The 17,276-nt window shown below is 40.4% G+C and overlaps 3 protein-coding genes across 5 annotated transcripts; 2 read left to right on the top strand and 1 right to left on the bottom strand.

Annotated features, from left to right (window-relative positions):
- The first annotated feature begins 5,037 nt into the window (after positions 1–5,037).
- LOC140381684 (interleukin-18 receptor accessory protein-like) lies at positions 5,038–10,335 on the top strand. 2 transcript variants are annotated; one of them, XM_072465788.1, is made up of 12 exons: positions 5,038–5,105; positions 5,201–5,393; positions 6,078–6,234; positions 7,005–7,179; positions 7,535–7,600; positions 7,692–7,809; positions 7,880–8,019; positions 8,084–8,221; positions 8,884–8,973; positions 9,049–9,189; positions 9,637–9,752; positions 9,920–10,333. In XM_072465788.1, the coding sequence occupies exons 2-12, from the start codon at positions 5,239–5,241 to the stop codon at positions 10,133–10,135; spliced, it is 1,512 nt and encodes a 503-aa protein (XP_072321889.1). In that variant the 5' UTR covers positions 5,038–5,105; positions 5,201–5,238; the 3' UTR covers positions 10,136–10,333. The 2 variants fall into 2 exon arrangements, with proteins under 2 accessions (XP_072321889.1, XP_072321888.1); XM_072465787.1 differs by having other exon boundaries at positions 5,044–5,137; positions 9,920–10,335.
- A 389-nt stretch (positions 10,336–10,724) lies between these two features.
- LOC140380944 (PEST proteolytic signal-containing nuclear protein-like) lies at positions 10,725–14,613 on the bottom strand. Of its 2 annotated transcripts, none has more exons than XM_072464928.1 (5): positions 14,518–14,613; positions 12,216–12,442; positions 12,056–12,130; positions 11,919–11,974; positions 10,725–11,797 (listed from the first exon to the last, which is right to left on the bottom strand). In XM_072464928.1, exons 1-5 carry the CDS (start codon positions 14,561–14,563, stop codon positions 11,683–11,685), a joined length of 519 nt encoding a protein of 172 aa, XP_072321029.1. In that variant the 5' UTR covers positions 14,564–14,613; the 3' UTR covers positions 10,725–11,682. The 2 variants fall into 2 exon arrangements, with proteins under 2 accessions (XP_072321029.1, XP_072321028.1); XM_072464927.1 differs by having other exon boundaries at positions 12,216–12,445; positions 14,518–14,592.
- Positions 14,614–14,620: 7 nt separating this feature from the next.
- On the top strand, positions 14,621–17,066 carry stk16 (serine/threonine kinase 16). Its single transcript, XM_072464926.1, has 8 exons — positions 14,621–14,715; positions 15,330–15,453; positions 15,536–15,755; positions 15,833–15,966; positions 16,053–16,140; positions 16,268–16,396; positions 16,479–16,600; positions 16,804–17,066. The coding sequence occupies exons 2-8, from the start codon at positions 15,368–15,370 to the stop codon at positions 16,940–16,942; spliced, it is 918 nt and encodes a 305-aa protein (XP_072321027.1). The 5' UTR covers positions 14,621–14,715; positions 15,330–15,367; the 3' UTR covers positions 16,943–17,066.
- The last annotated feature ends 210 nt before the right edge of the window (positions 17,067–17,276 follow it).

The following is a 17,276-nucleotide window of genomic DNA, read 5'->3' as shown; positions in this document are numbered from 1 at the left end:
CTGTAATAGTTGCTTAATTTTAAAATCTATTTACAATACCTTTTGTATGTGTAATTATGGGATGCTTGGGCCGTAAGAAATGCCCCTCCCTGGTTTCGATGTGTTATTTCCTCCAAACGTTTAGTGGGTGTAAAAGGACTGACTGCATTGCCCTGCAGAAGCTGCTCAGTGAGAAGAGTTCTTTTTGTGCACATGCAGCGGCATCATGATGAACGCTCTGCTGCTTCTACTATTTATTACTGTATCCAACGGTAAGTCATTATTTGACAAGAAACATTTATTACAGTACACCATAAAAGGTACGACATTTGTTCATTATGTGTCAAATCCTGGGGATTTCATTCAGCACATTTTTGTCTGATTTTTTGTGGCAACTCAGCATTTATCGATTGTCTCTGGGACAGAAAACTCACAAACTAACTTGTTTTCCATCAGCATACATTTTGTTTTACTTGAATTCATTAATATTTTTTAAATTATTATTGTGTTGTAATTAAACTCTGGTTTTAAAAAAAACTCTTGTTTATTTAGGAGTGACTGTGGAAAGATTGTGTGCTAAATCTGTTGAGCTGCAGTGTCCGAGCAGACCCGGTCAAAAGGCAAAGGTGATCTGGAGCACTCTGTGAATCAACCTGCAGGAAAACTACTCTTGCTCAAATGGGTACAAGCTATGATTATTACAAATTATAATATACAAATGGCAAATGAAGCCTGCGTAAATTCAGCCTGGAAGACCTAACTCCATCTACATCAAGGCACCTGCTCCTCAGCTCAACCAACGCACCCAGTCCGACCTGTCCGTCTGTGAGAGTTCAGATCCCTTTCTTCATCACGGAACTCCTCCAGGTTTCTACTTTTTTCCAGTGAAGGTTTTTTTGTAGTTTTTCCTGGCAGAGAAGGAGGGTCTAAGGACAGGACATCGCCCTGCACTTGCTCCCTATCGCCAATCAACGCGGCTCCTCGCTCCCAATCAGCGCACAGCCGGTCCCATATTAACCCCCGTGCAGTTGGCTCGGCCCCCCTCACTGGAGGTTTTGCAAAAACCTTTAATTTATTATTCTATTCAACCTTTATTTAACCAGGGAAAATACAGTTGTTGGTCAATAATATAATGTGGTGCAGTGTGGTCGCCCACTGTTTCTGACAAGTGGGATTGAAGAATAGGAAAAGAGATTATCCAAAATAAACCTTTCCTCTGGTGTTGTTTGGGGGAGAGCTAATTTTCTGGTTTCATACGGGTTGTGACCGCCAGGGGGCATTGGCAAGAATGCACTGGGAGAGATGATCCAGGGTTTTCTCTTTATTAAAGATTTCAGTCAAATAATACTGGTGGTTGGTATTTACAGAGCAGTTATTAATCATGTAAATACGTGTGTGGTTCTGTAATATAAACAAGGAGAACATAAATTATAATAAAATCTGTAAAACAATAACATATAATGCACAAATATACATGAGCTCCGTCGTAGCTACTGCTGTTAGCGCTTAGCTCGAGGCACTTAGCATTCACAAATACAAGGTAAATATATAACTTTAACGACACTATTAAACAATTCAAATGGCATGCAACACTTTATACACTCATGGAACAAATGGTGTGTCTATGTCTACTTTCCTTTCTAACAAATACTCACTTTTTATCACGCACACCAAACAACAACCACAAGCTCTACACGATGTGGGGGGGAAAACAACTAAAACTCTGCAAACACGTAGCATCCTCAACCTAACTTGCCTATGCTAACGCGTGATTGGCTACTCGACCTGTCAATCAGGCACCTGGCAGAAACGGGGCGGGTCCTTCGTCACAGGGGTTACACACTAAAGTATATTTAAATAATCCCAGCCACGCCTATCTCTCCTGCGTCTCAAAATGAGATTTTAAACATTTTGATTGTACATTTCATGTGAGAATGTCACTCACAAGACAATCTCCCACGTTGGACAAGCCCTCTCTTCTGCCCAACCTCCAACACTTACTTATTTTCTTTTTCTAATTTAGACTTTTCTTGACTGAAGGTGACATTTTTCTGTAAACCGAGTGTGTGGGATTGAAGTGTATTTGTGATGACCTGCTCTTGAGCAGGTCATGTCAAAACGCTGAGGTCCAACAGAACCAGGATTGAGACCAGTCCATCAGCAGCAGCCATTAACAAATCATTTGTGACTTTAACTAGTGCAGTTTTAGTGCTGTGGTGAGCTCTGAAACCCCAACTGGAAAACTTAAAATAAATGATTATTCTGTAGGTGGCGACACAGCGGTTTAACTACAACTCTTTCCAAGATTTTGTAGACAAAGGGAAGATTTGAAATAGGTCTATATTTTACCAACAGGTCAGGATCAAAGATTAGGCTTTATCCACAAAGTTGTGCGTGTTTGTGGATAAAGTGAAACATCTCCAACTGGACCCAGATGACCTCATGGTTTCATATGATGTGGTGTCCCTGTTCACCTGCATCCCGACCACTGATGCAGTAGCAGCAGTGAGGATCAGACTGCAGGAAGACACCACCCTACAGGAAAGGACCAAACTGACACCTGAACACATATGTAAACTGTTGGACATCTGTCTGAACACCACTTACTTTCAATTCCGGGGACAATTTTACAGACAGATTCATGGCTGTGCCATGGGCTCGCCCGTCTCTCCCATAGTGGCCAACCTGTACATGGAGCACTTTGAGAAGAAGGCACTGTCCTCATTCTCAGGCATAGCCCCAAAACTGTGGCTCCGCTATGTCGATGATACTTTTGTAACAATCAAGAAACATGAGCTGGAAACCTTCTCTGATCACATCAATGCTGTGGACCCACATATCAGGTTTACAAGAGAAGACGCTAAGGAGAATCGCTTGGCCTTTCTTGATTGTTCCACGATCAGAGGAGAGGACGGGAAACTCCAAATAGAAGTATATAGGAAACCTACACACACGGACCAGTATCTGCTCTTTGGTTCCAACCACCCACTACAGCACAAGCTGGGGGTGATCAGAACCTTACAACACAGAGCTCAAGGTGTGCCCACCAGCTCAGAGGGCAAGAAGAAAGAGGAAAAACATGTCCGAAATGCCCTCTCAGCCTGTGGTTACCCCGCTTGGGCTCTCAACAGAGTGAAGAGAACCAAGAAGCAGGACAAAAGGGAAACTGAACAGAGAAGGAAGGGTGTTTCTATCCCTTATGTGTCTGGCCTCTCGGAAAAACTGCAGAGAATTTTTAGACAACACGAAGTCCCTGTTTATTTTAAACCAGGAAACACTTTAAGACAAAAACTGGTTCACCCAAAGGACAAGTTGCCGACTCAAAAACAGAGCAATGTAGTTTATTCGATCCAATGCAGTGAAGAAAGCTGTAAAGAACGTTACATAGGTGAGACAAAACAGCCTCTACACAAGAGGCTTTATCAGCACAGAAGAAATACAAGTTCAGGACCTCAGAGTGCCGTGCATCTCCATCTTGAAGCCTCTAATCACTCGTTTGAAGACGGTGAGGTGAAGGTTTTAAGCAGGGAGAAAAGATGGTTTGAAAGAGGAGTTAAGGAAGCTATTTTTGTTAAAAAAAGAAAGACCTTCTTTAAACAGAAATGGAGGGCTAAGGTTTAATCTTCCTGTTATTTATAATGGGTTACTGAACCCCTGGAAAGGTAGAGGACATTCAGATGCTAATCAGGTACTCAGGGTGGTTGAGCCAGGGTCTCACAAAGACAAAGAGGTTTCTAATAGCCCATTAAGATTCTGAATAGGCTAGCTCGGTAGATACAAGGGGGGAGTTTCTGTTGAAACAAACAACTCTTTCTACTTCAGGAAGGCTCCTCCCAATGGGCGGGTCTTACCACAGAACAGTATTAATATCGGAGTTCTCGACCTAAATTCTGTTATTGACAATGACTCTTGGATGAGAGTCGAAACGTCTATTTTTTCAAACTGAGTCCAGATGACTACAACTGAAGCTTTTTCTACTATGGAACACGCCTGGACGAATGAGGGATTACACCGACATATTATGGACAAATACATTGAGTCACAATAATGTACTGAATTTTGACAGCTGTAGAATATATAAACAATACATATGTGAGAACAATTATATACATTAAAAGACGTTCACATAAAACAGATTCACATTCACAACAACACAACAGTTAGCAATTATTTCAAGATTTAAAAATGTGAAATTCCCAGTGTCCTATACGCATCAGCACCAGCGTGTTCTGAAGTGATAGTGGCCTATGGTCCGTGAATGCATCATCGGCGCACGGTGAATAATAGCACTAATTACGACAAATATGGGTAAATTATGTTCAGAACATTATGGATAATTACACATTAACAAGTATTGCGATGACATAACAAAAGAAAAAGGAGCACCACAAGTAACGATGATAATGACACGATTAAACCAGACTGCGCTAGGACCAAGAACAAACCATGGATCTATTATATATGGCCTATTAGGTACAAACAGGAATCGACAGAACTAGAAGAGAGAAAAACAACACAAAGTTTTACTCAACAATCAGAAGTCCCATCGGATGCTAAAAGATGATTGGTTGAGAAGTGGGAAGATGTGATTGGCTGAATAGCTGATGAACTAAGAGTAAATTAATAACTGACTAGAACTAAGAAGAGTACATTAATAACTAAACCACAGTGATTAACTAAATTATGTACAAACTAAACTTTATATTTACAACACTAGACCCTTGTTAACATTACCTTTCATTCTTATTGTCATCACCTTTCTCATCTTAAGCCTTTCATTACATTATATTATTCATTATGAGGGACACAGTTCTAGTATTTGTTGTTTCTATGTTTTTTGTGAAAGTCCATTGCCAGAGCAACGTTTTTATTATCATCACCTTCTCTGACAATTACTGTGAAGTCCACCTATCTTCAGCATTTTCTCAGACACACAGAGATGCTCTTGTGTAAAAGGAAGTGGTTTGACTGTCATTACAGTGAAGAAGGTCGTTTCTGTGAACTGTCACCAGATCTCTTGACGCTCCTGCTTAAACCACATATGGAAAAAGTTTTATCTTTCAAGACTGTTTTGTCATGAGGAAGTACTGCTGAAGTGGTTCAACAAAAATGAACCTTATGCAATGGTTAGTCTACATCTCCTTGATCGTGTGCACGGGTAAGCCTTTCAACAAACGTTTGTGTGTTTAAAAACTCTATGATTAATCTGTATTTATATCAGCATTGAGCACAGATATCTATCAGAAACCCTCACCAACAATGCGCTACCGAGCTGTCAAAGGAGAAATATTTATGATGCCGTGTAAGAGCTGGTCCAGGGTTGAAGCCCCCAAAAAGGAGAATGTGACCGAGATCAGCTTTGCTCACTTCAAAACTGAAGCAACACACTCAGGAAATTACACATGCCACACAAGGTAAATTAAGTAAAAATATGAATGACATTGTAGTTCCCAGAAGTAAACAGAAGTAAATTAGTGTTTTCTGTATCTGAGTATGAGACTATTTTGCACTAATGCTCTTGTGTTATGAGTTATGTCACTGCAGTCTTCTATCCGTGAGTCTCCATTTATGAATCACTGCAAATTAAATGAATGAATAAATACATCAATAAATACATTAATAAGTTAATTAATTGGACTTGAGAAATGGTGACTTGATTTCAACATCGTATTTCCCAAAAACTTGAATAAAAATTAAAGGTGGATTCTGTAACTTTTCTGGTGGAGAGCCACCTTCTGATTGTCTTGGATATGTTTTTGCATTTCCTGCATTGTTCAACAGTTTGGCATTAAATCTCCATGGAGACAAGCAGGTCAGAACTGTGGAGGTGCAACAACGAGTAAGAATGCTTTATAAGGTATATTTTAGTAAGAAAAACATCTGTAATTGAATAAATGCAATGTAGATACATTCCACGTGGAACATTTCACGTAAAGTAAGAACTTAAACTGGAGTCAGCATCCCTTGTCAGAAAAGTTATATACTGCAACTTTCAAAAGAAAGTTAAATCCACCCCAGGCCCAGAGTTTTTGGCAGGTAACTGCTCTGACAATAGCATGACGAGTTTATTGTAAATGTTACAAATCTTTGTTGTGCAGAGCTGGTTTGCAGTTGCTCCATCTCCAGGTCGTTAATAACACAGTGGGATGCTCCAGTGTTGAGGAGAGCAGAGTGACACTGTGGGTCGGACAGGGAGGACAAATCACATGTCCCGGACACAACTGTAGCAACAGCACCACCAGTGTCTGGCACAAGGTAATACAACATCAAACATACCATTCAATAGAAATATAACAGGGATGTAAAAGGGTGCATTGCAACCTCATTTAAAAGTTTGTATTTCAGGTGCGCTAAATAATAAGAGTATCATCCTTGCACCCCTTTAAAACTCAGGTGCACCCTGTCAGTTTGGTCTAGACCTGGGCCTGAGACTGACAGAAGCGAGGATCCCAATCTGCGCCCCTCTGGCCACCACCAATCATTCACACTCACAACACTTTCACGCTAGGTAATGTGGGTGAAGTTTCTTGAAATACACTCGCTCTAGCACCTGGTGGCACCTGGTGGCACCTGGTGTTCCAGCGGGAGTATTATATTTTGGGAAACTACCACTCAAGTAAGAGTCTGACTGTCAAGTCACCTGATCCACAATTTTGAAATTAATGTAATTGTAAGGACAAACCTGCATCAGTGCACAAAACGTCCAAAAATCTTCCTACAATGGAGAAAAAAGCAATAACAAATAAATGGATGACTAGGGCAGACTTGATTACTGGACTGAAAAATCGGACATTTATTAAATGAAATGACTGACTTTTGTGATACATTTGAAAGTTGATAAATTTGCCGCACATTGGAGCAAATGAGACATAATCTAAAGGGGACATACGCCAAACTCACTTTCTTTACTCTGTTTGTTTTTGTCACTTTGCTCTCTGTGTCTTGTGTTCTGTTTTCATTTTGAACTATATGAAAGTAATAATACATCAAACAAAAAGTGCTTATGTGCTCATCTAATGCTACAGGGAAACAGGCGTGTGTCTGAACTGATATTGAGAGGAAAAGAAGTTTTTGAAAACGGAAGCTTGTTTCTGCACGAAGTGAGCAAACACGACAACAATGTGTTTTTCTGTGACCGAGTGGTGAGCGAGCGAGGGGTGAACTGGACCATCAGGAGGTCTGTCACGGTCAAGGCTTTAGGTAAGTCCATTACGTGCAAATGATGTGTATTCATGTTGATATGAAGGGGACATTAGAGGGAGTCTTGTTGTCAGAACCCAAAACTATAGGTTTCCTCTACTGCTGGTGGGGTTTTGATGTGGTTATTGCTGTTTAGAAATCTCTGTTTAGAAATCACTCAGTGTGACACAGAGTGAAAGTGAGATTGAATGTTTAAAACTGCTCAAAACTCCCTTGAAAACAATAAGAAATGGATCACTATTCAACTCTTTAATTGTTTTCAGATCTACTTTTTTAGTAAGTAGTAAAGATTTTTTAGTGCTTTTACTTAAGTAGGTTTTTTATGTGATGATTTTACTTTTTAATGTGACTTTAGAGCCTGAAAAATACCCCCCAAGAATCCTGTCTCCAGAAAACAACACAGTACAAAAAGTGGAGCTGGGTATGTGTCTTCAAGTCACAAATCTCAGAGATGGAGATAAAATGAGAAAGGGCACAGGAAAAGATCTTACTGTATGTTTTTGAAACATTAGGTTCGAGTAACACACTCCGCTGTGAGGTGTTTTTTCCTGAAGCTGATCCAGGAGTCGTCCAGTGGTTCATGAACGATGACGGCGCTTTAGTGAACATGACGATGGCGACTTACAGAGAGTACGTCACTATAAACTCTATTAACACCAAATGATATTGTTTTGAAATGATTTTTTTTTAACCTATTCAGAGAAAAACTTGATTGGGGGCTTTGCATCATTGGGAAAGTCATAATTGAACAAACGACAGCCCACGACCTCGACAAAACATACATCTGCTTCACTCAAAATAAGTCTGGAAACAATAGTTCCACAGTCTACCTCAAGAAGAGTGAGCCAGTATTACAAAGAGAATTCACGGTGTGTGTGGTAACTAACGCCTCTTTATGTTTCAGTACAATGGCCGTCCTTGATTGAATATTCGTTGGCTCCGTTACTGTTTGTCACGTGTTTGGGGCTTGTTGTACGGGTGAAATGGATGGAGATACAGCTTTTTGTGAAATCCCGCTGGACTTTTCATAAACCAGAATTAGGTAAGAAGAACAATGCAAAAATCATCACAAAAAAACATGTTTAGGAGGGGGGGGGAAAGCCCAATATCAGATCAATTGATTCAGAAAATAGTTGGCTTTTGAAGTAAATTCACTTAAATTAGCTTAACATTTGCTCTATATTTAGGTTCAAATAAACTACAGTAGAACGCAATGAATTAACGGTTAGATGTGGACCTGATACGTAAGAAGAAACAGTTAGCAATAGATAATTGAGTTCTGTCAAAAGGACAAAAGTTCAAGTCAAGATGTTTCGCTGCTCAACCAAGTAGTTTCTTCAGTTCATGTGACAAGTGATTTACCAGAACCTTGTCAGACAAATGTAAGAATTGAATTGTGTTTGGCAGAACCTACCTGAATGTTTAGTCTTGGTCAGCCTGCATTTTTATTAGTCAGCAAAATATTTTGGGGGGATTTTATATTCACAACAGCAGAAAGGAGTCAGTTATCTTGAGCTATGAATTGTAAGTTTAACATATAACTACACGGTTTACTGGTAGTACTATAATTTAAAAAGTAGTATAATTCTAGACAGTGTCCTAAACTCTGGGCACTGCTAAAACAGATCAATAGGGCCTTAATGCGTACTACACAATTATGATATGTCTTCATTATTTTGCATCAATTCAAACGATATTAACCAGGTCATAAAGACTACGATGTGTTTCTGTCGTATGTGTGGACACGCTCATCCACGGAGCTGGCTTCCTCTCATCGCAGACACAACAATCACGGTCGGTTACAGCACTTACAAGGTAAACATGGCTTTGATGATGAACAGGCGGCTAAAGCGCGGGCGTCATTCTCAGATGGAGCTTTCCCGTTCAGCCTGGACCCTCTGGAAGTGAACGTGCCTTCAGAGAGGTTGGAGCTGCTCCTGCCCCACGTGCTGGAGGACCAGTGGGGCTATCGACTCTGCCTGATGGACCGGGACTTTCTGCCAGGGCGAGGTCAGGGATGCAAAGAGACACAGAGTTATTTTGGTGTATGAATCTTAGATGAGGGGCACAGTGTAGTTAGTGTTATGAACAAAGGGTAACGATTCAAATATCAGTCAAACAAAGAACATCTTATTGTTCTGTCACCCAATCTCCCCAGTCAAAATAATCTAGCTTGATGTGGCAGGAAGAACGTTTTAAAATCTGCTGTGATAAAACCCTCGGAATATATAGAGCAAAACACAAATTGGTAACGGAATTTGAAGTTGATGATTTTATTTCTATATTACCTGACCATTGGATATTTGTAGGTACGAATAAGCAATTGTAAGTATTGTCTTTGAATGCCTCAAACATATTAAATTAATTAGAGATAAAACTGATTACATTTGAGATTAACAACTTAATAACATATTTTTCATTCACTCAGTGTCATTTTAATATTGTTTCATCTTGCAGCTTACACTACGGCTGTGGCAAATGCTATTCAAAGAAGCCAGCTATTGATCTGCCTTCTGTCGGCTGATTACCTCTCTGATAACAACGCTGTGTTTGTGCTGGAATCAGGAGTGCAGGTATAACACAGTTTAATCATTCTCCAAAAACATAGCGTGAAACTATTTCCAGTTTCATTTTATGTCTAAGCGTAAGTTGGTACTTTCACTGGAAAACATAATTATCTGAATGTTTCTGGGCTCTTTTTTTTTAACTGCTTGTGGTTTTGTTTTCACACCTTTACTAGACGCTTCTGCAAAACGCCGGTGTCAAACTTCAGCTAATATGGATAAACAGGGGCCCAGTTTCCCTCCCACAGTTGGACCCACCACTTCCTGTTGTCATTGAAAAAGCCTTGAAGGTGCTGCCAGCTCTGAAGTGGACATCAGGCACAAACACCAACTTCTGGAAGTGTTTGAGGAAAGCCATGCCCCATCAAAAACTCTCGTCCCTACAGAAGTGAATGGGACTTTTATTTTTGACAGCTCTACATCATTCGTCACGTCAAGGACATTTCAACAACTCGAGTGACATTTAGACATTTAGTGGAAACATGTGTCGATCAGGGCGGTGCAGTTAATCCAGATCCCGAGTCATTTTGAATCATCAATGATCAGCTCGGGTCTTGGTTTGGAGCCGAGTTCAGACTATTTTTTGTAGTTGCGTTTGTGATTAAACTGTGATAATTAAGTCAGTATTGTTTAGTAATATCACAAGCAGCTTTTACAAGTCTTTGATAAGGGCAAATTAACCCAAATACAAAACAGTGATTTTTTTTTTGGTGTCATATTGACTGAATATTAAATCTTAAATGTTCAAGAGCATTGGATACTGCTTCTTTGCCTGGATATGTGAAGACTATTCACATAAGATAGTGACTTTAAAGTATTAGTCACCGTAAGCACATAGCAAATACAATTTAAAGTAGGCTATAAAGTATAATGGATCCAACATGAAGCCTTCGAAAAAATAAAATAATTTAATACTCTTACTCCTAAACTGATGTTTTCTTTAGGCAAAAACTTGGGAAATTAATGATTGGCATCACTCAATTGGAAAGGAACATTCATTTTTTATTTAATTACAAGTACAAACAAAGGATTCTCCCTTATTATCCATTTTATAAACTCTCCAAACATTTTTATAAGTAAAGATCTTTGGAGGTTTATAGATGAATAACAAGAATAAATGCATAAGACTAAAGTTACTACAACCAACCTTTAGCAGAAAACAACGTTCAGGGCAAAGTGAAATGAAACCTGGATAAAACTGAGAACTAACAGTACACATTCTGTGAAAATACTCATGTCTCTCATAGTTGGACTTAAAATTAAAAAGTCATACTATGTACATTTTCACACATACATTTAACAGGATTTAATATCAGTTCAAACACATGGATGTATTATAAGTATTGGGAAATAACTGAATACAAGCACCGAAAATATGTATTCAGAATATTCATTTTGAGTCAATGAATTCCAGTACAGTTACTCATTCTTTTGGTGATATTTGGAATAGTTACTTTTATAAAATAAGGGGCCCCAGGAAGGTACACACACAACTGTATCTTCTAGATCTTACCACAAGATGTCACCGCAGAAGAACCTTGTAGTAGTAATTCAGTTGAAACTAACAATTTAAAGATACTTGTCCACACAGACGTAGGCCGATGAAAACAAGTCAGTCCTATAATCCAGTGGTTCTCAACCTTTTTCAGTCACGACCCCCATAATATCAACCATGGCGTCCGTGACCCCCAAACGCAAAAAACAGGCTACCCACAAAGTGATAAAGTAGCCTCATTTCTATTGAATGGTTTTATTTTCAGGGCAGGAATTTACATTTACAACTGCATTTAAAGAGTGTAAAGCCTTGTTCAAGACTATTGCATACGTTTTCAATACTCCCCACATCATCTGCGGACCCCTGGAATCATTTTGCGACCCCCAGGTTGAGAACCACTGCCATAATCAATGACAACTGATAAAACTACTGTTGTGTTGTCATTTAGTCTTCTTCGTCTGCGTGAGCGTTCAGGTTCCTCTCCCAAAGCTTCTGATTGTCAGAGAAACCCTGCTTGCCTTTGTTGAATGAGTTGGGCCCTGCAGATGTTGGAGTCTCTCTGAAACGAAAAGGTTCAGAGTTGGTGTCAAAAGACTGAGGCATAAAATCACATTACTTTATTACGCTAAGTCACTTGTATGGCTTTGTGGTAAATGAATAAGACAAGTTAAGTCAATAACCTTCCAATGTTTTTCATCCTCATCTTTGCTTCAGGGGGCATTTCCTCTGGTTCACTCTGCGCTCAAACAGAAATAATATTGAGTCTACCGAAACAATATTTTCTCAAGAGGATATATATCATTCTGTGTGAACCTACGTCATCATCTTCATTGAAAACTGATGCAAGCCCAGCCTTTTTAGGAGGAGCTGTAGGAACGGGCTCCTTAGGTTTCTGATAAAGAAAGAAACATCACATAGCAATTAATCATTTAAAACCGCATAACAATGAGGGTGTCACTTGTGTTTACGAAGCTCACCGAAGCTCCGAGTTTGATAGATATGGGGTTGCTGGACTTCTTCCCAATTTGACTTGACTTGCTCAAGTTGAAACCAATTTTGGACACTTTTGAGGGTGCCGGGGGGTCGACTGAGCCCTCCTCTTCATCACTTGAGGAGAGATGCTGTGATGTGCGCTTGGCTGCTGTCCCCACAGTGCTACAAGAGACAGGCTTAGTTTTCACTCTGTCTCCCTCCTCCTGCGTCCCTGCTTGAGGCGAGACAACTCAACCAGATGAACAACTGTTTTAGGGGAGCTACAGAATAACAAGAGACTAAACTTTACCTGTGGGGCTAAATGTTATGTTGACAGTCAAATCTAGAACAAATGTATTATGTCATTTAAGGTGTGTTTACCTTTCTTCATGTGTGAAAAGTTGGTAAATGGCATAGCCTGCATATTATATTGTCATTCTTTGATTCGGGTTGCCAAATCTTGAAATAAGGAATCGTTCTTGGACAGACAAATCCTTATGTTGCTTATTAAACTGATAACGCAATTATGGATAACTGTTTAGACGTTTTGACTTTGGTGAATCAGTCAATAACTAATCACGGTAATGAGAGCTCTAGAATTCAACGCAAAGCTTCTCAGTGTGGGGCGCGCCCATTCGGGCGGTGCAGAGCCATGTTAAGGGGGGTGCGAGACATTTGGAGAAATGTGCACACATTATGCGTGACAGCGCACAACACAGGGTTAATCTCTCTAAATATCCTCCGTCTCTCCTCTGTCTCTCCTCTCCTCTTCCGTCCCTCCTCTCCTTCTCCGTCCCTCCTCGGTCTCTCCTCCGTCTCTCCTCGGTCCCTACTCCGTCCCTCCTCTGTCCCTCCTCACTCGTTTCTCTCCTGGTTCCCTTAGTGCTCATCTCCTGACATTTACTCTCTAAATATCCTCTGTCTCTCCTCAGTCCCTCCTCCACCCGTTCTCCGTCCCTCGTCTCCTCCTCCGTCTCTCCTCCGTCCCACGTCTCCTTCTCCGTCCCTCCTCCATCTCTCTTCTCCGTCACTCCTCTCCTCCTCCATCCCTCCTCTCCTCCTCTGTCCCTTCTCTCCTCCTCTGTCCCTCCTCCTCAGTCACTCCTCCGTCTCTCCTCAGTCCCTCCTCCACCCCTCCTCCGTCCCTCGTCTCCTCCTCCGTCCCTCGTCTCCTCCTCCGTCTCTCCTCCGTCCCGCGTCTCCTTCTCCGTTCCTCGTCTCCTTCTCCGTCCCTCGTCTCCTCCTCCGTCCCGCGTCTCCTTCTCCGTCCCTCCTCCGTCTCTCTTCCGTCCCTCCTCTCCTCCTCCGTTCCTCCTCCGTCCCTCCTCTGTCCCTCCTCCTCAGTCACTCCTCCGTCTTTCCTCAGTCCCTCCTCCACCCCTTCTCCGTCCCTCGTCTCCTCCTCCATATCTCCTCCGTCCCTCGTCTCCTCCTCCGTCTCTCTTCCGTCCCGCCTCTGTCCCTCCTCTCCTCCTCCGTCTCTCCTCTCCTCCTCTGTCCCTCCTCCGTTACTCCTCTGTCCCTCCTTTGTCCCTCCTCACTTGTTTCTCTCCTGGTTCCCTTTGCGCTCATCTCCCGACATTTGCTGCATGTCCTCCCTTCTCTCTCATCCCCCATCTCACACTTTCCTCTCCGGTCTAATAAAGCCAACGGGCACAACAAAATCTAAATTAAAATAGAGATAGAGAATACTTACAATTTAAGTGTATTATTAATAAAGTCGTTGTTGTTTTGTGGACATTTTAATGACACGGCCTTTTTTATAAAAAAGTATTTTCGCACGAGTTTTAAAATCTGTACAGAAACGATTAAGATAGTCAACATTAGGTTTATTTTTTGTATATAGTGAAGTTTGGTCATGATTAGTCGCTTACTCGAGGCTAATCTACAGAAGACACTTTACCTGTAACATAAAACCTGCTGTAGTCATTGACCACAGTACAATTAAATTTAAAAATTTCTGCGAAACTACTAAATAAAATGCACGAGATACCATGAAGAAAAGACTGTGTCGTATGTGCAACGTTCAGTGTTCTTCATTTTAAGAGCTGGCAACCTCATCAATTCTGTAAACTTAGTAATGTTATGTGGTGCTAATTTTCCATACTATATCAATAATGAAATTAATGTTGTAAGACAGTCGTGTTCTGTGTGTGTGTTAGCATTAGCATGTTAGCTTAGAAACATCTTTAGACATTTTCCGGATCTATTATAGCCACGTTATACGGTTTTCTCATGGAAATAAAACAAGTATTAAGAGCAAACGACTCAAATGCATTTAAGTAGACAGAACAGCTCAAATATCACCTCCGTCCGCTTTAGGACCCCATCTGTTTCGCTTACGATCCGCCATAGCCTCAGTTTGACAAATGCCCACTAACGCCACTAATGTTGTTCTGGCGCTCGAGCCTCAGTGTTTTGTTTATAACCCACGATGAAGAAGATTAGCCAAGCCGCTAGCTAAAGCTAACTGAGAAAACAAAGCTTCAATGATGAAAATAAGAGGTAAGATATGTATTCAGATGTGGATACTTGATTTGGATTAATATATTACTCTTCCACCAAAGCATGTCGTTTATTAAGTAATTATATTTGTCAAGATGTAGTTATTTGGGCTATCTTTGCCACAATCCTGCAACACAACATTTAGCTACAACACAACAGCTGTTTGGACAATGGACTCAAAGGGAATCAACTTAATCATTTCTGTTGAAACTTTAAAACGTAGGCACAATTATTGGGAAAATTTAAGAACCATTTAGGAAATCGGAGGATATCACCTAACAGTTAATATACCTGAGTTGTTAGTTAGTTGTAAGTGTAATGTAATGTAATATTTACATGGATCCAAAAATCTGATATTTGGTGTTAGATTATTGAAACGACTACATCTGAATGTAAGTTATCTGATTTATTTTGATTGTTCGAGGAAAACTGATGCAAAAAGGTGGTGGACTAATGTGGCAAAGACAAAAATGAAAGAGAAAACTTACTGACTCTAAAAATCCATTCATGTAATTCATGACTGTTTTGACTGACCTGAAAATACTGTTTATGTCCATGATTACATCTTGGCATTTTAACCAATCCAATAATTCTATGAAATGTTGTCTTCTCAGGTTTTTAAAGTTTGGTTCACAGCAATGTAGTAGTCGCTATGGGGCAAACCATGTGCATATGCTCCCGTGGGTCCATCACTGTAGACAACAAGAAATACTACTTTGTTCAAAAACTAGATGAAGGGTGAGTAAGAGTTTTGTCCATTAATAATAATAATAAGTATTTCTAAATCTTTTAAATCCCCCTTCTCTCTGTCCATTTCCAGTGGATTCAGTTATGTGGATCTGGTGGAAGGTGTAAAAGATGGGCAATTTTATGCTCTGAAGAGGATCCTGTGTCATGATCGTGAGGGGCGGCAGGATGCACAGACAGAGATGGAGATGCATCAAATGTTTAACCATCCAAACGTCTTGGGTCTGGTGGCACAGGCCTTTGTGGAACGTGGCAGCAAAACCGAAGCGTGGTTGCTCCTGCCTTACATGAGTGTAAGCTGTGCCACAAATCTGTCCATAAAAATAACTACACATGAGCTGGATGCAGATGTTTTTGTTTTTCTAAATAGAAGGGAAGTCTGTGGTCAGTTCTTGAGAAACTGAGAGACAAAGGAAGTTTAATGCCTGAAAAACTGATTCTGCAAATTTTTCGAGGAATCTGCAATGGACTTAAGGCAATTCATGAGCGGGGTTATGCACACAGGTAAATGCCTCCAGAAGTAAACTTTTGTTGTGGTGCAACATTTGCATAACCAACATTTACTGTTGCTTTGTTTTGTGAAATGTCAGGGACATAAAACCTACCAATGTGCTTCTGGATGAAAATGACAAGCCAGTATTGATGGATCTGGGGTCAATGAACAGAGCCAGGATAGAGGTGATTATTGCAGTGATAAGAAAAATAATATTCACTAAGTCTTTGCTGTTCAGAGCTACAACCACATGTATATAAAGTATGGAATATTCCATTTTCTTCTAGTGAGTACATATTTGTCTTTTTCCAGGTCAGAGGAAGCAGGGAGGCGATGAGCGTTCAGGACTGGGCAGCACAGCGATGCACTATTTCCTACAGAGCTCCTGAACTCTTCAATGTGGAGAGCCACTGTATTATTGACGAACGCACTGATATCTGGGTAAAGCCGGGCTAACAAGGCTGTAATTTGCTGTCGCCTCACAATCTTTTTCATGTGTATTTCCTCTCTTGTATCTCTGCAGTCGCTCGGCTGTGTGCTGTTCTGCATGATGATGCAAGAGGGACCTTATGATCTCATCTTTCAAAAGGGCGACAGTGTGGCCCTTGCTGTGCAGAACCCAGTGACCATCCCACAGTCCTGCCGGTTAGTCACAAGTTGTTTTTTTATGTGCTAATGTGACTTTAATGTACTTTATCTAAAGTGCTGAGCAACTACAGAACACAAGTCAAATCAATTTGCTCTTTGCCATCAATATATCTTTGTTTACCAATACTGAAAATAAGACACAAGGACAGAAATATAGCATAAGATGTGAATGTAATTGTACATTTTTACTTTCTGCCTAGTTACTCTGAAGGCCTGAAAGTCTTGTTGAGCTCCATCATGGTTACAAACCCCCAGGAGAGACCAAACATCAGCTGGGTCCTGGACCAGGTACAGGACTTGCAGAGCCGCAGCCCCAACACTCAAACCAACATGGTGTGATGCAGCTCAATCTTTGCACCTTCAAACTTCTTTTCTTTTAAAACACATTTTAACAACTTGTATATACAGTGCACAAAGAATGAACCAGTTTTCTCTAAAATTATTATTATTGTGGCTGCTGCTGTTGAATTTAAATTTAATTTCAAGGACATTGATGGTACCCTTTTATTATGCCTTTTAATTATAGCCTTAGGTTTTTATCAGCGCCATGTTTGTTTTATTGATATTGTTATTTTTACTGATTATTTTATGAAAATATTTACCTCTTATCCTTTATTCAAGTGACCTAAACTTACATAATTTACATTCCTTGCCATTATTATCCCAAATCTAA

Source organism: Eucyclogobius newberryi, unplaced genomic scaffold (assembly GCF_026437365.1).
Source record: "Eucyclogobius newberryi isolate DKJ021-1_F unplaced genomic scaffold, fEucNew1.0.hap1 SCAF_5, whole genome shotgun sequence".
NCBI classification, from domain to species: domain Eukaryota; kingdom Metazoa; phylum Chordata; class Actinopteri; order Gobiiformes; family Gobiidae; genus Eucyclogobius; species Eucyclogobius newberryi.
The sequence above is the reverse complement of the archived record's forward strand: the minus strand, read 5'-3'. Positions and strand labels throughout refer to the sequence as shown.